Source organism: Bombyx mori, chromosome 15 (genome assembly GCF_030269925.1).
Source record: "Bombyx mori chromosome 15, ASM3026992v2".
Classification (NCBI taxonomy): Eukaryota; Metazoa; Arthropoda; class Insecta; order Lepidoptera; family Bombycidae; genus Bombyx; species Bombyx mori.
This window is the reverse complement of record NC_085121.1, coordinates 10455176-10478485: the sequence shown is the minus strand read 5'-3', so window position 1 is coordinate 10478485 and position 23310 is coordinate 10455176. Positions and strand designations below refer to the sequence as shown.

Sequence of the window (23310 nt, the reverse complement as noted above, 5' to 3'; positions counted from 1 at the left end):
AGAGTCGGTGCCTATAAATATCGTAACATGAATATCGTCACACACCTAGAAACACGAGGTCGCGGTTTCAATTCTGTTATATAATGAAAGATAATTACTTGATAATCTATATAAACTGTTCGTTAGTAAAACTCCAGAACGGCTGGACCGATTTGGCTAATTTTGGTCTTGAATTATTTGTGAAAGTCTAGAGAAGGTTTAAATATGAAAATGCTCGGAATCAAATAAAAATAACAATTTTGTTTTCCCTTTGATGTGTCCCCAGTCCTTTTCTTTGTTTTAAGTTTATGTTATATAATAGTTTAGGTCTTTTATTTATCGACTGAGGCACTACGAAGTCAGCCGGGTCCGCTAGTTTTTATTCAAATTCACTATATAGATATCAGTCTAAATTCCCGAAACCTGAACATCGAAGTTATTGATAATTTACTTCGGATAGCTACGAAAATGGACTTTTATAGTTGCCCAAGTTCTATGAGTAATGAAAGCTTAAATTCGCTGAGCACGCCATGGAAAAGACACAAGGAATATATTTTTATTTTATTCTTATATTCGCTGGATGAAGTTTTTTTAATTACTTATATAGGTGGACGAACTCACGGCCCACCTGATGTTATGTGGTTACCGGAGCCCATAGACATCTACAACGTAAATTCCGCGACCCACCTTGAGATATGAGTTCTAAGGTCTCAGTATAGGTACAACGGCTGCCCCATCCTTCAAACCAAAACGCATTACTGCTTCACGGCAGAAATAGGCAGGGTGGTGGCACCAAGCCGTGCGGACTCACAAGAGGTCCTACCACCAGTAAAGAATCGATAGCCAAAATACTTTCAAAATATATAAATGTAAATGACGAACTTCGCTTTAAGAACGAACAAGTTAAAAGGCTATGTGTATTATAGGGCCTAGGTCACAGATGTTTTAGAATTGGGAACAGATATCTAATTTGAGGGTGAGATCTAATTATTTTCACATTGATGTTAATATACAAAACATTCAAAACAATGTATTTACGATGTGACGTCTACGGTTTCCCGTAACCAATAAATACCAGTTGGGTTGTCACCTCGATGCAATAACAAAATAAATCTATAGTAAATTTGTATTTATTCAAGAGCGCTTCGTAAGCAAGAAAAATCTAGGTCCGAATATTGTACTAGATACTTGAAGAGCGTACCGCGTTGAGAGAGGCACGTCGTGGTAGGTACGTATTGCGCTGGAATCGGCATAATAGTGGCGCGGATAGCCGACGTGTGGTTACGTGACAAAATGTTCAATGTCTCAATATGTGCTCGTTATATGTGATTCGCTTATCCACAGATCGTTTATCGAACACTTTTGAACCAACATCCGTTGTTGTTCGTTCATACGTAGGCGACACGAATCTTTTAGTGTGTTTACTGATGTTGTGTCAGTGCGTTTACAACAAAAGCTATAGTGGAACACTAGTCGTCGTGGCCTAAAAGATAAGACGTCCGGTGCATTCGTATCTAGCGATGCAACGGTGTTCGAATCCCGCTGGCGTCTACCAATTTTTCTAATGAAATACGTACTCAACAAATGTTCACGATTGACTTCCACGGCGAAGGAATAACATCGTGTAATAAAAATCTAACCCGCAAAATTATAATTTGCTTTATTACTGGTGGTAGGACCTCTTGTGAGTCCGCACGAGTAGGTACCACCACCCTGCCTATTTCTACCGTGAAGCAGTAATGCGTTTCGGTTTGAAGGGTGGGGCAGCCGTCGTAACTCTACTGAGATCTTAGAACTTATATCTCAAGGTGGGTGGCGCATTTACATCGTAGATGTCTATGGGCTCCAGTAACCACTTAACACCAGGTGGGCTGTGAGCTCGTCCACCCATCTAAGCAATAAAAAAAAAGTTATCATATCATGAATTCGAGGTAAGCTTCCAAATCATTAAATGGATGTCAACTACAAAATGTCATAATTTATTTCCGAGATCTGTCACCGAGGGAGTTACGTAATGATTCATGTTGAATTATATTTGGTACAATGAGAGATCAAAGGTCGAAAGGCAATTTGTCCATTTTGCTTGTGTCACATATTAATTGGAGATTAAAACGGGGCCGCACGTAAGCTAAGTGGGCTAATTGTAACCCAAATGCGTCCTCAATAATTGATCATGCGAGACCATATCGACTATCGATACTGCGGTCGTGCTGTCACTACGTGTCAGCCCTACAATCTGTGTCTTTACAATATACAGCGCTTTAATCAATAAGGCCTAATGAATTTCGCAACATTTGATTACTGGTAAGGCAAACCTGTGAATCTGTTTTAATTTCAAACACAATAGTTAATATTAAGAAAGAAATCAGTTAATTGTAGGATTTTCTTCAATATTCGCGAGTTATAGATATAATCAGCTATACATATAAATAAAATTAGAGTGTCTGTTTGTAGTATAGAAATAACCACTTTTTACTACATGCATTTGAATATATATACGGTACATACACCAAAATAACATTTTTTACAATTTTTGTCTGTCTGTCTGTTTGTCTGTTTGTTCCGGCTAATCTCTGGAACGGCTGGACCGATTTTGATGAGACTTTCACTAATAGGTATAATGATATGAGGAGTAACTGATTCTACTTTTTTTAGACTAGTTTCGCCCCGCGGCGTCACCCGCAGTTATTGTCGTACTGCGCGCAACATGGCGGGCTTCGCCTATCAATAATAAAATTTAATGTTTCCGAAGCGAAGCGAGGGCGGGTCGCTAGTTAAAAATAAATTTACATTTTGTTTAGTCGTTTTATTGTCATTTAAATTTTTTTTCGAAGTTTCAAATATTTTACAGATACAGTCAACTTTTATTCGTCGATATTTGAGTCTAAGCGTCTGTTTTTCTATTCAACTTCTATTCTAGAAGCTCATGAAATAAAAAAGCCAGATTAAGCCTCGAAAGTAGTTTTAATTAAATCAATAAGTTTATTAATATCAAAATTAAATTAATATCAAAATAAATAAGAAACAATACACAAAACATAATGTCCCAAAGTGTTATGTCAATCAAAGTAATTAATAGAAAATTATTTGAGTAGGAAGAAAAGTATAGACAGATCACGAATATTTTATGACGTGATCGTAATGTCCGTTTGGAGTATAATAAAAATGATCTTGTGTGCCGTGAGCTCGGTGTTCGATGAAATATGACGCGCGTATAATAGGTGTGTGGATAAAGGACGTAAAAGTTTCATGGCGCTCAATATCCGGTCGGGGTGTGCCGCACCGTCGCCCTTGATAACTTTGTGGACGTTTGCGGTCGTCTGGACTATGTTTTTGATAATTAAATTATGATACTCGCGAAATGGTTATTCATTTTGAATGTAAACGATATAAAAGTACGAACCATTTTTTTTTTCGCTCAAGTAAATATCTAACCGAGTTCATTCGGGTTTTATTTATTTATCGGAGTATCGACATGAGTCGGAATCCCTTTATCTGTTTTTATTACGTGTGAGCGAGTTCACATCGATTGAAGCCCACAAATATGACAAAGTGAATATCATCGGCCACCTTAAGATATACTTATATAGGGTTCAAGCCTCAATTTTTCTGTTCAATATAAAATTTAAAGGCATGTTTGATTTGCGGCAGAAATAGGCAGATTAATAGTACCTACCTGTGCTTGCTTAGAATACGACCCCGTAAATTAGATTATATATTTGCTGTCCCAACCATCAAATCGGAAAGAAACACTTGTTTCGCGGCAGAAAATAGGCAGATTGGTGGGGTTAACTCGTATATATTTACGCGCCACCATGTGTGGGTAGATAGACACATTTGTCAATATTTAATTAATTATTATTAAGCCTATTTTTAAGCGAATTGGAAAACGTAGCGCAGGACGCCCTCAGGCTCGGTGAAGTGATGGTCTATGCAGAGTGACTGGCAATAGCTGGATGAGAGAAGCCGAGGATCGTGCTTAGTGGCGTGCAGTTAGAGAGTCCTATGTTCAGCATTGGATTGCTCTATGCTGATGATGCTAATGATGATGATGACGATGATGATGATGAAGCCTGTTTTCTGAATTCAAAGTTTCTTGCTGTGACAGTTTACTTTTATAAAGTACTGAATTCATTAAATAACAAAGGCTGGCAGATATGAATTAAGATCTCAAACCATTTTGCGAGTAGCTTATGAATAATTGTGTTCGTGTATTCTTTCGTGTTTTATTTGCCTGAAATATCAGTAACAAGCAAAAGTTAGTCTTAAGGCAAAGAAATTAGTTCAAGCATAAAATTGACAAGACGCGATAAGCAATAATATTTATATCTATTAATATATTTAGTAAAAGTTTTTTTAATTTTAAACTTAGTGTCGATTAAGCGATATAAGTGAACAGGAAAATAATCAATAGAGACATTGATGATGTTTAAAAAAATTATTGCCATCGAACGTAGACGAATCGTATGGCCAAACTATGATCGCAAGTAGTCACTGTTGGCACTGACTACTTGTAGTCACGAGATTGGTACAAGCCAAGCCGTTGCTCACCAGCGAGAAGCACGTTTGACGAACATTTTAAGTTATACTGAACTATTTGTTGGATAAGTTAAATTCCAATATTTTCTATAAATTAATTTCATTCTTAATTACCGATTCAAATAATACGATTAATCTATTAATTTGTTTATGATATGTTAATTATTGGTCTATTTAATTGTTTACTTAATCATTTTTTGCTATGTTTAAAACACCTTTGCTATTTTTAAAATCATTAACTTCTAAATTATTAGGTTTGTTTAATCTGTGAATGATTTGGTATCTTTTCTTCGGCTCCCTTCGGACAGGTGGTGAAAATGTATCTGTTTTAGTATAGATTTTAATAATGGGTAACCTTTTTATCAATGTTGCCATTTTTTTAATTACTTAAAACCAATTGTTGATTTATCTATGATATTTATCTTTACTTGTCAAGTGAATAATGAAATACGTATTAAATAGGTAGCCGAGCTGACAAACAAAAAAAAAACAAATTGCCGAAATTCATTTTTAACGAAATCCTCATTTTTATTATCTACTAGCTGACCCGGCAGACTTCGTAGTGTCTCAATCGATAAATAAAAGACCTAAACTTTGTTTAATTCCAATTTTCATATTTATTTACCTTTTAAACCTTCTCTGGACTTCGACAAATAATTAAAGACCAAAATTAGCCAAATCGGTGCAGCCGTTCTCGAGTTTTAGCGAGACTAACGAACAGCAATTCATTTTTATTTAAAGATTAATGTTTCAAGGTAAACGAATAACATGAAAACAATAAAAGATAAAATAAGACAATTGATGTTGAACCGAAAGAGAATACTCGGTATTTCGTTCTAGCGCTGCTGCAGTGTGGAATTGAAAACTGCTGTAACAATAGTTTTACGTGAGCAAAAAATGTTCCACAGCAATGACATCGCGAGAGGAATTAAATGTTTACGACATGTTTACAGTGTATACAGGTTACGACAAATTCTCTAAGCTATAAATTATAAGCTATAATCTAAATGCCGTGGTGTAGCCACCAGGTTCTCGTAGGCAAAAGCTATGTATTTAGATTCAACATCAAGGTAATATCAACAACATCAAATGAAATCAATGGTGTAAAATTTATTAGAGTTAAGTGTCTGTAAATTGAAGTAAAGCAATAAATGTAGAAAGAGGGTTATTAAAGTAGAGTGGCATAACCTAAACCTAATTATTAGTTTCTTATCGAGGATTATTTTCTGTTCTTTTCGTTTAAGTCACACACCTAGTCTTTACTACCAAGTTATCTGAGTTAATGAAATAAATAAATAAAAATTACAAGTATATATCGCTCAATTTTGTTTCATTAAAATCAGACGTTGCGAAAAAATGTTATCAACTTTTAGATGTTAAAATATAGCAAATAATATTATTAATAGGAAAGATTCTATTTGCTTGTTACGATTTAACACCCAAATCATTGAAACGATTTTGTCGAAATTCGGTATAGTTTTTAAACCTGAGGAAATAAGGCTATATGTCTTTGATGCTACTTTTGGACATAGGATGTGCGAGCATGTAGTATAATAAATAGACGATGATTGATAATTGCATTATTAAGCCACAATGTGTTAGGCGATATGTTCTGAGTAGACTGGTAGTAGTTCATAATAAGTAGAGTTAACGACAGACGTCACTTGTCTCTGAACGACCAGCCATCGTTGCCAGCTGGTCATCATCTTAATGCACTCATGCAAAGGGCTGTATGATTTGGCCAACGTATCCTGAAAGTGAACATTCGAGATTTAATTAGCCATCTTAAATAATAAGATTTATTTTGGCAAATATAATTCGGAAATATTGGTAAAGTCATAACGGCTTTAAATGTTTATAAAAAAGGCCTTTCTAAATAAAAAAACAATCAGGTTTTGTTTAAATCTAATTTAATTATAGCATTTTGTGGACACGGAAAATTGTCAAATTCGTTGAACCAATTGATTAAGAAAATTGCTTGGAAATAAATAGGTTCGAAGCGGGTTTTTTCCTCGGTAGTTCTTGAAGGGACTTGAAAATAATGAAAATCTTTTCACTGCGTACTTTTTTGTTTGCCCGAGTTGACACAACCAACTTTCGATTTCTCAAATTTTTTGTGTTTGAATATAATGCTATTTGCTTTAACGAGTGGGTATTCGTGATTTTTATTTGTCAACCATTGAACTTAATTATACTTTAACAGCGTTTTACACAGTCATTAAAATTCGATTAAAACATAAATGTCGTCAACAAACAAATTATGTGTTTGTTTTCGAATTGTCTAATATATTATTATAAAATTTATATTTTTCAATTTAAATTATTGCACTATATAAAAAAGTAAATTTAGTACTTAAATTAGATGTCAATAACTACAGAAAATACATTTTTTTATTGCTTAGATGGGTGGACGAGCTTTTTTTTATTGCTCTTGTAGGCAGAGCTCACGGCCCACCTGATATTAAGTCGCCCATAGACATCTACAACGTAAATGCCGCCACCCATCTTGAGATATGAGTTCTACGGTCTCAGTATAGTTACAACGGCCGTGAAGCAGTCATGCGTTTCTACTCTTCAAACCAAAACGCATTCACGCATTCACGCAACTGCTTCACGGCAGAAATAAGCGGGGTGGTGGTACCCGCCCGTGCAGACTCACAAAGGTCCTACCGCCTTACTTTCCTTATTTTGGTAGACTATAGTATGGTAGTACTAAAATATTTTAATAGATAGGCTTATTTTATTTTAATAGGAATCAATTTTTTTAGTTTTAAAATATTATAACCACTTTATTTACATTAAATACAATATGAATAGTCAGGACTATTGTCCCTTTTTATCATCAAGTGTTATCTCACCATAATGTGTCGGAATTAAAAAATTTGTGAGCTCTTAGGGTGCGAACTGCAACTAATAACCTAATTACCCGTCAAAATAATTATTAGAAGTCATCGTGAACCAGTTCAGTGTTGTGTTATTTGTGTTGTTGTGCATTCAAGTACGTCTTAAGACGAAAAAGAAAAGTGATAGTAAAAATATTCATCTTTAGAAATTATATTCAAAATAATCAAATAATTCGTTGCAAAACCCAAAATATTGTTATGCTCAGACGCCATCTACTGACGTTTATCGGGTGAATGCTGAATAGTGCTACCAATCAAAAGAGGTCGCTACTGAGCGACGTTTGACTGATTTTGTGCACTGCTTGCTATCCGGCGATACTGGTCACTTTACCGAAAAATAAAATAAAACATGTCTCCTACGCATAAATACGGTTGCTGTTCCAGTCGAGCTGCTGCCACTGAGGTACTGAAATGTTGTGAATGCAAGATTCCACACCACTACGGATGTATTGATGGACCTGGAAAAAAACAATTCAAAGACCTTTCAGCTGACGTTAAATCATCGTGGATCTGTCCGTTGTGCGTGGTCAAGAGACCTAAATCTGACGTTTACGAACATCATGTGACTCTGCGCAAGAAGGACGCTGTTATTACTCATACGAGCTTAAATGATTTCCGCTCAATGATCCGTGAAGAGGTGTCCACCTTGTTGGATGAATTTAGAGCAAACATTCTCCGCCAGTTCGACCTACAAAGCACTGAAGTATTGAATCGTCTGAGTCGTGTTGATGATGCTCTGAGTAACTTACAGGTAAAATATGAAGAGGTAAAAAAGGATCTCAGTGACAAAACGAATATAATCACCATCCTGGAATCTGAAAACCAAGATTTAAAATCCACAATTATGGACTTGAGCTCCCGGTTGTCTAGGATCGACCAGTACTCACGATCAAGCAACATAGAAATACAGTGTATACCCGAATTTAAGTCTGAAAACCTGAACTCAACATTAAAGCAACTTGCTAATACAATAAATTATAATTTGAATGAAGCTGACATCCATATCTGCAAGAGGACATCCAAGTTAAGCAAGGAGAACAAACGCCCCCGCTCCGTCTTCGTCAAGTTTAGCTGCCCTAGAGTACGCGACGAGTTCCTGGCTGCCACCATCACGTTCAACAAGAGGGTTACTTCCAAAGCTGACAAGCTCAACTCCAGTCACCTGGGAATAGCGGGCGAGCGACGTCCTATCTACGTCTGCGAGCACCTGACACCTGCTATGAAAAATGTTCATGCGGCTGCTAGAGCAAAAGCTAAGGACCTAAATTATAAGTTCGTGTGGGTCAAAGGCGGTAATGTCTATATGCGCAAAACAGAATCTTCAGAATACAAGTTAATTAAATCAGTTGAATCTTTATCACTATTAGAGTGAATAAACAACGAATTTGTTAAAAGCTTAAGTAACTTAATGTGCTCGATTTTGTTGAAGTGTTTAATTACACTTCAGCATATTGTATTTTGTAAATATTTTATTTTTATTTTTTATTCTATACTTAACTCATCGAATGTGCTAAATTCACCTAATTTTAAGTATTGTTTTGATTGATTCTTTACTTCATTTTATTTACCCGACCTTGTCTAAAATAATAATATTTTTGTTTAATTACAAATTGATTTCTTGTCAAGTTGCAGTTCGCGCTTGTCAGCTTACGAATATGATCTCATTAAATAGTTTATCTTGTTATTATCAAAATGTTAGGGGTCTTAGACTGAGTACTGTGGAGATTCAACAACAACTGTTACTAAACAATTATGATATTATAATATTTACTGAAACGTGGCTCAATGGTAGTATTTTAGATTTGGAGGTATTTGACAACAGATATGAGGTTTTTAGAAGAGACCGAGAGAGCTCAACTATGTATAATTTTAGGAGAAGGGGAGGCGGTGTTCTTATCGCAGTAAAAAAACAGTTTGTAGCGTGGCGCATGTTTGAATGGGAGAGTGACTGTGAGGACGTGTGGATCAAAATTAAAAGTCGTAATTCAAATGTTCAGTTACTTAATCTGTGTGCAGTCTACCTGCCACCCCCCGTCACGGTCACAGCTCTCGATAATTATTTAGACAAATGTAGCGTAGGTTTTGACCAAAATTGTAGCACGATTATATTAGGCGATTTTAATCTAAGCGGGATAAACTGGGAGCTTAATGATGATGAGTCCTACACTACACCGAACAATTATGGTACCTGCCCAATGAATAGCAGTTTGATAGACTTTATGGCACTTAATGATATCGTTCAGCACAATCACATTCCCAATAGTAAAAATAAAATACTTGATCTTGTTCTCAGTAATACTCACAATAATGTTACAGTCAAAGAATGTACTCACCCACTAAGAGATATTGATGAATTGCATCCCCCCTTAGACATATCTATAGCAACGACAGTATTTATTAACAAAACTAGTCAGAATACAATCAAACCGAAATATAATTTCCGAAAAGCTAATTATGAAATTATTAACAATGAGTTAAGTGATATTAATTGGAATAATGAATTTAATGATTGCAGTAATGTAAATTATATGGTTAGCAAATTGTATGAGATTCTCAGAAATATTATAAAAAGTCATGTTCCATTTACACCCACATTTAAATATAAAAATTACCCTGTCTGGTTCTCACCATCCTTAGTAAAAATGTTAAAGCTAAAACACAAATACCATACCAAATACAAAAAACATAGAAATCCGTTAGACAAAATAGAATTCAATTACTTGCGTGCTGATTGTGAAAGGGTCATGCGTAAATGTTATAACGATTATATAATCTCTTTAGAAATTTTAATATCCAAGAACCCTAAATACTTCTGGTCGCACATTAAAAAGAAACGTAATTTTAGTTCTAACTATCCACCCACTATGAGTCTTAACGACGCAAAAGGTCACAGTGTAGATGTCATCAGCGATCTATTTGCAAAATATTTCTCTTCTGTGTTTGAAGCTGATGACAATGTGTACAGCAATATTAATGCTGACTGGATAGACACAAATTGTAGTATGCGGGCTGTTCATATTGAAATTAACAGTGTCAGACGGAAGTTGGAAAATCTGGATCTAACCAAGGGAGTGGGGCCAGACAATATCCCACCACAATTTATCGTTAAATGTGCTGAACAACTCTCCACACCCTTGTTTTTAATATTCAATCATTCATTATTATCAGGGATTTTCCCTGAAAAGTGGAAGGAAGCCCTAATAGTTCCCATACATAAGAATGGGAAAAAAGATCTAATAACTAATTATCGGCCCATCTCCATCCTTTGTACATTTGCTAAAGTCTTTGAAAGTTTAGTTTATACTCATATTTACAATCATGTAAGAAACCAGCTGTCCCCATTTCAGCATGGCTTCATGACGAAGCGGTCCACAAATACGAATTTATTTCAATACGTAGATGATGTTGCGGTCATCGTTGACAACTCTGGGCAAGTTGACGCAATATATACTGATTTTTCTAAGGCCTTTGATAAAGTTAACCACAGCATTTTACTAGAAAAACTACATCAATTTGGTATCGAAGTTCCTCTGCTTAGATGGTGTTCTTCGTATCTAAACCAAAGGCCATCACAGGTTGTTATTGACGGTCACAGTTCCAATCCATTCATAGCTTCTTCGGGTGTACCTCAGGGTTCCATCTTGGGTCCACTATTTTTTAACATCTTTATCAACGAAATTACAAATCTTTTTAAATATTCTACCTGTTACCTATTTGCTGACGATCTTAAAATAATGCGTGTTATAAATGATGTGAATGATGCTGAACTATTACAGAGAGATATTGATAAATTGGTTGATTGGTGCCAAATTAATAAAATGTATTTGAATATTTCGAAATGTCTACATATAAAATTTACATTAAAACGCAATATAATACCAACACAATATCATATTTCAGGGGAATGCTTGAGTGAAGTTTCTCAGACTCGTGATTTAGGGGTGGAGCTTGATACCAAGCTGAATTTCACTAAGCACATTGACAAAATTATAGATGCCGCGAACAAATCACTGGGTTTTGTACTTAGGAATGGTAAGGAGTTTAAGAAGGTTTCCACTACGCTATTGCTTTACAACAGTTATGTTAGAAGCAAACTTGATTACTGCAGCACTGTGTGGTGTCCTACATACAAAACCCATATTAACAGGATTGAGAGAATTCAAAAAAAGTTACTTCGCCACATGTCGTACCGTTTTAGGCCGCCTAATTATGTTGAATCTTATGTTGATAGGGCTAAATATTTTAAAATGCAAACATTGAGTGATCGCCGCGATATGTTAGGCTTATGTTTTTTACATCAAGTTATGAGCGGTACTGTCGACTCCCAATTCATCCTCAATAAATTCTCTTTGAAGGTGCCATCTAGGTTACCTCGTCGCCCCGTTGCTCTTTTCAGCACCCGCTTTAGCAGAACCAATCTAGGCAAGCACTCACCTACTCCTCGTCTAACTAACCTTTATAATAATCTAGTTAGAAAAGTTGAAAACCTTGACATATTTGGTGATTCCCTTCCAATATTTAAGAACAAAATTATAAAAAGTTGTTGTTGAACCTCAGCCTCAGCCTTGGTCTGAGTACTTGGGTATTACTGCCCTTGTTGTCTTTCTTTTGTTTTTAATTTTTTATTATTATTAATAGTATTATTAAATCTCTATTAATATATTAATGTAATGCATGCTGTGATTGCCTATAATTAGAGTTGCAGTTATCAATTGCTCTATACATGTCAATGTTATTTTATGTCTTACTGTAAACCCTGTCGGTAATCCTTAAATAAATAAATAAATAAATAAATAAATAAATAATGAATTAGAACAGTCACTAGCTTAGTACGAATAAACTGACTAGTTTGTTTACAATTTCATTCAATCAATTTATTTTGATGAAAAAAGTCACAGTAAATTCCTACTATTTGCTAGGACGTCATTTTATTTCATTTCGTCTTGTCTTATTCCATTTCATCTGAATGAATTATAATTTTAATTAAACCAACTTCATTGCATTCCACTCCATTTTTATTTATAGTATTTGTAGACTATAGTTGATGATTTTTATAAAATAAACACGGGCAGTCATGGTATTGTATGAATCCGATTACTATACTTAACATGAGATGAGAATTCGGAACGGTATAGTTTTGAAAAACAAAACTGCATTTACAACGCATTATGAGTACAAAGCTTTGTTCTTTGAATTACATTTTACATGGTTATGGTAATTTCGCCTTTATTCGTTTCCCATCCCTTCGTAATAAAATCAGAATCTAAATTGTAGTTGCCCATTGGGTGTTATTCTAGTCCACTGGTCATAGTCAACCCAGCGACCCAGCGCAATTTGTACGTGTCGAATGATCAGCTTGTATCTGTTACAACGCGTTTTGTATTTGGAGAATTGGTTTCAATTAACATTGCTACATTGGAGATTAGCATTAAACTGAGGTTATTTAAAAAAAAAAACGTGTTTCCATTCTTTTGTAGCCGCTACAATCTAGATCAAGACTGTCCACACTCTGCCTTCGCCGCGCACTCGAGTACTTCGGTCATATTGCTCGGAAAACACCGGATAGCTTAGAAAGACTATTCGTGACAGGGAAGATCGAGGGAAAGAGACCGCACGGGCGCAGTCCAAAAAGGTGGTTCGACCAAATCCGCACCACACTAGAGATCCCATTCCACGACGCCCTTCATGCGGCCAATGATCGGAGGCGCTGGCGGGACATCACAAGGAGTAAAATCATGTCGAATTATAATGGTCACGACCCTCAGCAGTGAGGAAACGACGCGAGGAGGAGGGGTAGCCGCTACGCGAATACGGCCCCCGACCTCGAAGTATGAGGTTTAGGTCTTAAATGTATCTCAATCTCCAATCACACGTCAGAAAAATTTCAAAGTAATCCAAAAAAAGACTAATAAAGTGGAGACCGTGCTGGTATTTTTATACCTCGCTAGCTTCCACTGGGTGCGGAAATTATTTGCACCTAGAACACCGAAGCAGAACACCCAGCTTCTCATTAATCTCCTAAGTGCTAAAATTATGCGACCACTACGTAATATTTAAATCATTAGTTAAGTTTTCTGTTTTATAAAAAAAAAAAACCTACCTATGCTGATAGCCTTAAGAGGTTATTTCAGCTTCACCCTAACGTGTGTAGGTGAGCTCACGGGGCTCAAACCGGAGTGTTGCTAACACTGACCCTAGCAAGAGCAGTGCTTCGCAGAATCTACCACCGGATCAGAAACGCGACCCACTGAGGAGATCCGGCGAGAAACTCAGTGGGCTTACTCAATAAAAACTACTTTTACGGCTTAAAGTTTTTTACTCTCATTTCATTATAATACTCTTGATTGATATTTCGAATACTTTCATCACGGACGAATGTATTATTTTTAATAATGCCTACGACCTGCGATATACGAAGAAATAAATACATTTTGATTAATTATTAAGTACTACATCCTTGAAATTTGTTCGGTCAACGATCCAATTCCACTAATTGTATAATTAAGGATTAGTAATGAAATACGGTACTTTAGCTCTTATTTTATTTTATACTCAAAATAAAAAAGTGGCTCAAAACAAAATTGTAAAGCAGGCAGTCGAATGGTATAATATGTTGGATTTCTTCTAAAGTTGCATTAGCATGGGTTACCCTAAAGCGGAATACGGAGATCAAAGAGCTTTCTTTCTTTATATAGCCTATGGAGTTCTTCATTTCGACTTGAAAGGAACGTCGACATTATTTTAAATTTTTTTTGCGAGAAAATTGGTTTTCGCTACCGTATAATCATTATATAAGGCCACGGGAGCAGTGCAGGGTGAATGAAACACATCAGAAGTTTGAGCATGGTTGATTACGTGTGTGTCGTGTTCGTTAATGTGTCGCCAGGTGTGCGTATCCGTTCATGATAACTCTCAAAGGAATCAACTCATGTTACCTTTCATTATCATGACTGAAATAATCATTACATATATCTTTTTAATTTTTTTTTATTGCCCTTGTAGGCAGACGAGCGTACGGCCCACCTGATGAATGGTTACCGTCGCCCATGGACTTCAGCAATGCCAGGGGCAGAGCCAAGCCGCTGCCTACCGAAATAGCCGCTGCCTGCCTATCAAAAGGAAGCAGTTTAATTTTTATATCTAAAAGCTATTTTTATTACGTTGATAGGTAAACGAGTTCACGGCTCATCTAGTGTTGGGTGGTTACCGGAGTCCATAGACATTTTCTCTTCTTTTTCTTCACCACTAGGTGGGGTCGGTACAGCTAATTTTTCTCTTCCATTCTCTTCTATCAGCCGTCAGCTCAACACTCATTCCTCTCTTTCTCTCATATTGTCATTCACACACTCCGTCCATGTCTTCTTTGGTCGACTACATTACACGTGAGTTATCCTTCATCGTGAGTCATTCGTGAACATGTGTTAAATACGTATTTGATTAGAAAAAATTGGTACCTGTCTGCGGGATTTGAACATCAGCAAGGTCGTATCTGAATCTAACTACCTAAATCGGGCGTCATATTATTTTCATTTAGGCCACGATAACTTCAGTAGAAAACATAGTAACGAATACATGTTTGTATTTTAAATAAGACAATTCTCTACAACAAGACACTGCTTAAATTGTTTTTTTTTTTATAGGTGAGATTGATGTTCTTCTTCCTATTCGTACACCCTTGACAGAGTGGTCGTGGTCATGCATCAGTCGGATCCTGCGATACCGATGCTCTCGCGATGCGACGCCATGTATAAACGTAGTAATCACGCAAAATGGAGACTAGTAAATATTTTGTTGTAATGAAGATTACCGTCGCAGCCGAAGATGGGTGGTGGGCGGTAACAGTAGACAGACGAGCCTGGCGTATCTACTAATTGAATCTGAGAACTTGTCCAGAACTCTCCGAACTTGTGAGAAATTTGATTAGTTCATCATCTTTCTTTGAGCGTCGAGTTTTAAAATATTAACTTTAGTTTATCTGATTAAGCATGGTTCTGATGGTTATCGCATCAAACAATATTAATTTCATTATCTGTGAAACACGAATTTGTTTATTTACAACATTATTTCTTTTTCAATTTTTGAATTAAGTTCAAGTTTTTTTAAAGAGTTGCGTTATTTTACGATGAGCGCGAAGACATAATGATAATTTGAGTGTTTTGGGATTATTATTAGGGACCTACCAATATTCACTCACATCAAGAGAACAATATCAAATTTCTTAAACGAGTGCGATTTTCAAACGTACTTCGATGTAATAAAATTCGAAATTGAAAATTTGAAATTTTAGAATAAGAAGAGGTGAAAAAAAAATTAATTGTGAAAAAAACATTTACAAAAAAAAAATAGATTCAGAAAGTAGGTTCGTCACAGAACAACTAAGCGAAATCGTTTATGAATACTAAAATGATAGAATTAATTCTTCAACAAACGATGAACATTATAATGACAAATTGCCTTTTGTTAAATGAATACTGGAACAATAACGTTTTTCCAGGGGAGACCGGAACAAAAGAAACAGCAATTTGCTTCGAGAAAACGATAAGCAACCGAGAATATTACTGATTAGTTGATGGAGTCGGTTTCTTTTAAACGCCAATGACTTACAAATTTATTGTTAATGTTTATTAGAAGATTTTTTTAATGTAATTTCCACGGTGAAGGAATAACATCGTGTAATAAAAATGAAACCCGCAAAATTATAATTTGCGTAATTACTGGTGGTAGGACCGCTTGTGAGTCCGCGCGGGTGGGTACCACCACCCTGCCTATTTCTGCCGTGAAGCAGTAATGCGTTTCGGTTTGAAGGGTGGGGCAGCCGTTGTAACTATACTTGAGACCTTAGAACTTATATCTCAAGGTGGGTGGCGCATTTACATTGTGGATGTCTATGGGCTCTAGTAACCACTTAGCACCAGGTGGGCTGTGAGCTGATCCACGTATCTAAGCAATAAAAAAAAATGTAACATACTAAAAGAAGATTTGGCTATCTAAGAAAATCAAATCTTTAACTTATAGCTTTGTAGATTATTTAAAGCTGCAGCTTTACATATTAGGTTTCGGAATTTGCGACTTTCATTTGGTTGAATTGCGCAAGAAAACTATGAAACCATTGTTATGTCTTATTGTAATCTACTAACTAAATTATTAGACCTTCGGCCCTAAATGTGATGAACCGAAATTCCGTCTATGGTCATCTAACATGACTGAAATTTAAAAAAATGTAGCAATTTTTTTTTAACCCATAAGTACACTGCGGTTAATTTATTTCCTGAAGTGATTCTTGTCCACCTGACGGTTTTCTAGAAAAATCGCTCTTAAAGATAAGACTGCCCATTGTACTTTTTTGTATTTAAGGTTTTGCATTTATGTTTTTTTTTTGTGTACAGTGAAGCATACTCTCTCTCTCTCTCTCTCTCTCTTTCTCTAAGATTGATCATAAGAAATTAGAATATATATTTAAAAAAATTAGGATACATTTATTAGACGTATCAAAAAAAAAATCCTAAGTATTCTGAAACAAAATTTGTAATATAACTAATTAGTATTAATTTCGTAATAAGTATAAACAAAAAAAAGCTTATTGTGACGCGATATGTGTTAATTTAGTGTAGCTAGCTACATTGGGAAGAAGGCCAAGTCACTAGTGGGCACTGTCTGCAATTCCAAACGCCAGCGTTTTTTAAATTAAAAACCTATTAAAATTGTTATCCGCGCCCGTTATTCATTATTATCTCAAATTAAACGTCCATTTTATCGGGCCATCATTTTGCCAACATTAAGGTAATCCAAGCTAAGTAATTGCTTAGTAAAGTTCCAAGTTCAATTTCGGGGGTGATTTGCTTTTACTTATTTTATTACATCTTGAGATGACGTTACCAAACATTATGAAGTTTTCTTTTTATTTTAAACTTGAATACGTGGTATTAGTCGTAGTAATGCAAGCTGAATTTGATTTCAAAATATCATAAAGATTATGCAATCCAGTAATCATTTTAATATGCTTATTGATGTGCCTTTGGAAAACATACAGCATTGTATTATGAAGAAGCAGTGTGTACTTAGCTTAGATTCCTTGTCTATGTCCAACCATAGACAGTCAATTTAGTTCCATCTTTAGCCGCTAGGTGCTGCCAGCAAGTATAAAGGGAGCGCAGCCATCTTTGATCTTCATAGCGTTGTGTACTTTCGTACTGTGAAGTCGCAAGTCCACAAATATTTATTCGACTTCTTATTAATTGCAAAAAATATTTATTTTGTGTTTCTATGAGTGTTATTTTGCAATCATTACGAGTATTATTTACCAATCCTATCATCGGACGCCATGAATCACGCGTCATCTGTTGGAGGTGATGTTGAGTCAAGCTCCATAATTTCCGAGAGGGAAGATGTCCAGGCGAGACGCGATGGAGACGCCTCGCGTTCGAACAGCTCGTCAAGCGAAAAAGAACAAAAGGAGTCTCTGCGTAAGAAACGACGGGATTCAAAGGTAACGGTCGATCTTCGAATCGGCTCGTTATCCCACCAGGTCAGTGACGTTGTAAATCTAATAATGCATCAACGGTGTGTAACAATTGAATGTAACGAAAATTGTTGTAAACAAATTGATCTCGTCAATACGGAAATTTTGACAAAAACACAACAGATTTAAACTAATAATCTTTGTAACATAATTACTGAAAACTTTGACAGATCGTCTCCGTCGTACAAGTTACCTGTAAAAAGCGTTTTAAATTGTATACGGAAAAAAGGGCCGTATGTATAGAAATAAGACGTCAAAGTTTAATTTCCGTGGTCTCTAACAAAGTATCCTGTTGCCAACGCACCACTCATTGAGGAATTTTTGTTTGATAATAGTAAATTGAAATCTATTCAGTCCCTCGGAGGGCTACAATCCTATTTGTCACGATCTCGTACAAAAGGTAAGCCAAACATTATAAACAATCATAGTCCGTAACATCTGGCACAATCCAGAGGGGGGCAATTGAAGACACCGACGGGAGGCACTGAGTGCCACCAAAATTGTAATAATTTGTAAACTATGTATGGTTATTGAAAGCGACGGATCAATGCGTCCAATTTTCGATCTTCGAGAGTTGAACAAGGTCGTAAAGATAAAACACCTAACTGTTTTCGGACACCTAGGTACCAAACTTTCTCCACCCAGGGGACTGGATGATAGAATTGAACATTTCTCAGGAATATTTTTCTAGTATCAGTCGCAAAATTTCGTCGATACTTCTTGAGGATCAGTACCAAGGTACCAGTATCAGTACCTCCAGGAAGGAATCGGTACCTTCTTATGAGTTAGTATGAAATGACATGCCTACCCTTCGGTCTGGCTTCAGAGCCACACCTTTTTGCTTCTATAACATGCGGGTCGCAGAGACCTTGCGTGCAAAGGGAACTCGAGTGCTAGTGTCTACTAGACGACTTCCTTTTTGGTCGACCAAGACAAATCCAAGTTGAAACTTCAGGCTGCAGAAGCTGTGAAGCTTTTGGATTAACCTTTTTTGCTTCCATAACATGCTGGGTCGCAGAGACCTTGCGTGCAAAAGGAACTCGAGTGCTAGTCTACCTAGACGACTTCCTTTTGGTCGACCAAAACAAATCCAAGTTGAAACTTCAGGCTGCAGAAGCTGTGAAGGTTTTGGATTATCTGGGCTGGCATGTTAATTTCCATTATATAGGGTGCTCGGTCGCTCGGTCGCGGAGATATTGCGTGCAAAGTAGAGTGCTAGCTTACCTACACGACTTAATCTTGTTTCACCAAGACAAATAAACGTTTTTGTTCCCATAGCATGCTCGGTCGCGGAGACCTTGCGTACATAGGGAAGTCAAATGTTAACGTACCTACGCGACTTTCTCTTGGTCCTTGAAGACAAATACACCTTTTTGCTTCCACAGCATGCTCGGTCGCGGAGGCATTGCGTGCAAAATCGAAGTGCTAGCTTACTTACACGACATGATCTTGTTTCACCAAGACAAATAAACGTTTTTGCTCCCATAGCATGCTCGGTCGCGAAGACCTTACGTACATAGGGAAGTCAAATGTTAACCTACCTACGCGACTTTTTCTTGGTCCATGAAGACAAATACACCTTTTTTGCTTGCATAGCATGCTCGGTCGCGGAAACATTGCGTGCAAAGGGATGTTGAGTGTTATCCCACCTACGCAAATCCCACCAGGTCCATCAAAAGAAGTCCAAATTGAGTCTTCAGGCCACATAAGCTGTAAAGCTCTTGGATTATTTGAGCTGCCAAGTCAGCCTTACAAAAAATCAATTAGTACACTGGTTCAAGAGATGACATGTCTAGGGATTCGATGGAAAATTGCGAGAAATGAAGTGGCCACTCAACAACATCCTAGCTCAAACTCTGACGGAATTACATCAATCTATGCTAACTTGCAAATTTTCTTGCGAAGTTTCAAGAAAAGGGGTAAAAAACAGGCCATCCTGCATGTGTTAACAATTAAATGCAGTGCTGACGCGGAGCCACATGTTAGACATTGCCGATACACAAAACCAACCATTTCCTGGCAACGGAAGCTTCGGACATGTGTAGGGGTTACAAATGCAGTGCTGACGCGGAGCCACATGTCAAACATTGCCGAGACCCAAAACCAACCATTTCCTGGCAACGGAAGCTTCGGACATGGGTAGGGGTTACAATTAGACAAAATATTAACGTTCTGTCTATGGTCAGCTCAACAACAGAAACGGCTCACCCACAAAAGAGCTATTTGCAATGGTAGTGACAATCAAAATGAATCTGAAAGTATTTCACTAACGTTGACCTTTCGATTTTTAAACCTAAGCGATAAGTTCAAGATAACTGTCAGCTTATCTCTCGGGGAGATACAACATCATAGCCGACAGGCTATCACGAGGAAATCAACCTGCGAAATGGCACTTTTTACCACAAGTGACCACAAAAGTTTTTCGAAAGTGGGGTCATCCGGATATAAACCCATTCGCCGACCAAGATTGGATACCTTCAGCAGACCGTAGAGGATGCAACTAGCATGGAGAATTCCTCCTCTCAACCTTCTCCCCAAAGTACTGACTCACTTCAACAGTGTCTAGGGAACCTACCTGGTAGTGTTCCCAGACTGAGCGAAAGCATTTGGGTTTCCAAGCCCTCAGATCCCGAACGCTAGATAACTCGCACGAAATCCAAAACCTGCCTCCTCCACAGGTTAAACATTAACCCTGAAAGCTTAGAAAGGGGGGGGGGGGAGGTTGTACAAATAATAGACTGGTCTAAACAGAAGATTTATTGAAAATTAGCTGGTGTCAATCCACTTTGTCAGCATACTTACCAGCAACTACAAGATGGTGCATATGGTGCTACAGTTTTAAAATTGATCCTAAGTCTGCAGATGTTGCCAAATTCTTTCTTCTTTTCCAAAAAGAAAATTTTGCCTATAAAACAATCCTTCTGCATCATAAAGCAGCGCTGTCGACTTTCTGTGGGCGAAATACATGTAGGACAGCAAACATTCTCAAGCTCTCTAATAAAAATTGCTATTTTAAAAAAGCCATCGGAATAGCTAAACAAAATTCAACTACTTATTACAATTTTACTAAGTGTAGTCCCATTCACATGAGATCCGAGAATAGTTCTAAATTGGTTTTCTTCAAACCCAGCCACCAGATCACGCCTCAATGTAGCTTGAAGGACACCAACAACCATGTTGCTGGCTACTGGACGCAGAGTTAATGACCTTACTTTGCTCAACATTTCTAAAGACAGTTTCTTTGATAACAGAGAAAAACATCTTTCTGATACCAGTCTTTGGGTCTAAAATTGAAATCCATTTTCGTCAATAATCTGCATAAGTGCTTTCTAAACATGAAACTAAAGACATGCCCGGTAAGATTCGTAAGGACTTTTTTCTAACTATGTGTGTTGTCACAAAAGCGGCATCCCGTACTGTAATTGGAAACTGATCTTCGTTCAACCTTACGAGGTAATGGCATCAACGCATCTCTAAGAAGTTGTAGATCAGCAGTAGCCTCTGAGATGGATTGATAATGAACCAATGGACGAAATACTTTCTAGAGGCAATTGCAAATCATCCAAACGTTTACAATAATTATTGCCGAATAATAGAGCTTCGTAAAGATCCTCACGATTCTTTTTTTTCAACACATTTACTTCTACATGATGTATATACATCATTTATACAATTTATACATTTTCTTGTATATACAAGATAAAATGTTTATTACAAACTTATAAATATTTTTTAATTATTGAATTAACATGGAAGTTAACAACTGTTTTTTCGATTTAATAATTATATAAATTATGAACATTATCATAGCGCTTCATATTTTATTATGGCTTTACCTATTTCATCATAGCGTTGTGCTTAATAATTTCACCAGCAGATAACAAACACGTCTTCATAATACAATGCTGTATGTTTTCCAAAGGCACATCAATATTACGGTTTTACATAACAATAAAACCGATATTATGTGCCGAGAAGGAAAACATACAGCATTGCAGGAAGTTCTTCCTGGTGAAGACTATGAAGATCAAAGATGGCTGCGCTCCCTTTATACTTGCTGGCAGCACCTAGCGGCTAAAGATGGAACTAAATTGACTGTCTATGGTTGGACATAGACAAGGAATCTAAGCTAAGTACACACTGCTTCTTCATAATACAATGCTGTATGTTTTCCTTCTCGGCACATAATATCGGTTTTATTGTTATGTAAAACCGTAATAATAATATCGTAATGACAGCTAAATTTTATTTTAAAAGATCATAAAGATTATGCAATCTAGTATTCATTTTAATATGCTCAATAATATTATTATAATTATTATTAGCTTATGTTACAACGGCTAATTAATTACTGATAATTTAATATAATGGGGAGATATCAATTTATTTATTATAAAAAAAAAGAACACAATATTCCTAACCTAAAAGTACATGTTATTATCCGCAACATGCTTCGTCACATTACAGAAATAAAGTTATCAGCAACATGCTTCGTCAAAAAGTACAATACTTACTTTCAGCTGCAAGCGTCGTTAATATAATTACTTTAACTAACAGTTATTTTATGGAAACAAATTGTCACTTTAACTTTTGGTTATTGAATATCTAAATATGTGTTAGTATATTTTTTTTTAAAATAAAGTGCAAAGTATGGAACGCAAGTAGTAAAAGAAGTACCAAAAGAAGATACAGAATAGTCCCTCCCTATGACACCAAGCAATGAATATACTATTGGAGATAAAACCCGAGGAGGGTTGAAGGTGACAGGAGGCAGGTCGTAAAACTCATGCCAAATCCCAATGCAGCATGATAAGAGGACATCCTGTGCCAAGCCCCCATAATGTGAGATAAGAGCAAGAAATAGAAGAAGAACTTTAACAATCAACAACTGAGACCTTCATATTAAAAAACTTTAAGATTTCTTGATTTAGTTTTTTTTTTTCGTTTCAAAACTTTCCATCACTACGGAGGTGCTACCAGATTCTGAAGTCAGTTCAGTCCCTAGATTAACAATGCGTTGGTTTGTTCATTTGTATATATTTAATAATGTATATTTAACTAAAGTAAAACGGCAAGTTGTTCACGGTAGCCCGCAAAGTCAATTACGGTATTTATGTGTTAATTAGGACGGTATTCTATGTGACTATGTAGGACTTAATTTAATATTATTATTTTATTAAAATAAAACACAACAGGCTGTGTGGTTGTCTAGAATATTATCACCCTATTTAAACTGTGTTAGTAGTAAAAGGCATCTAAAGGAGTTACTGGAGATGGGAGCGTTCTTTCAGTATCATCTGTGATCGCTAAGTGCCTTTAATTTTTATATCCTGGGGATATCCCAGGTAGCCTCTTACCCAGCTACGCCCG

At 36.4% G+C, this 23310-nt stretch overlaps 2 protein-coding genes across 2 annotated transcripts in view; both read left to right on the top strand.

Annotated features, from left to right (window-relative positions):
• The window catches only part of LOC101739015 (cyclic nucleotide-gated cation channel alpha-3), a 92630-nt gene that overhangs the window by 4726 nt on the left and 64594 nt on the right, over positions 1-23310 (top strand). The window lies entirely within an intron of this gene.
• LOC119629550 (uncharacterized) lies at positions 7771-8793 on the top strand. Its single transcript, XM_038015674.1, has one exon. The coding sequence runs from the start codon at positions 7771-7773 to the stop codon at positions 8791-8793; it is 1023 nt and encodes a 340-aa protein (XP_037871602.1).

What these genes read in the sequence shown, in the direction of transcription:
- LOC119629550 (XM_038015674.1), top strand. Translation starts at nt 7,771, where the DNA reads ATGTCTCCTACGCATAAATACGGTTGCTGTTCCAGTCGAGCTGCTGCC.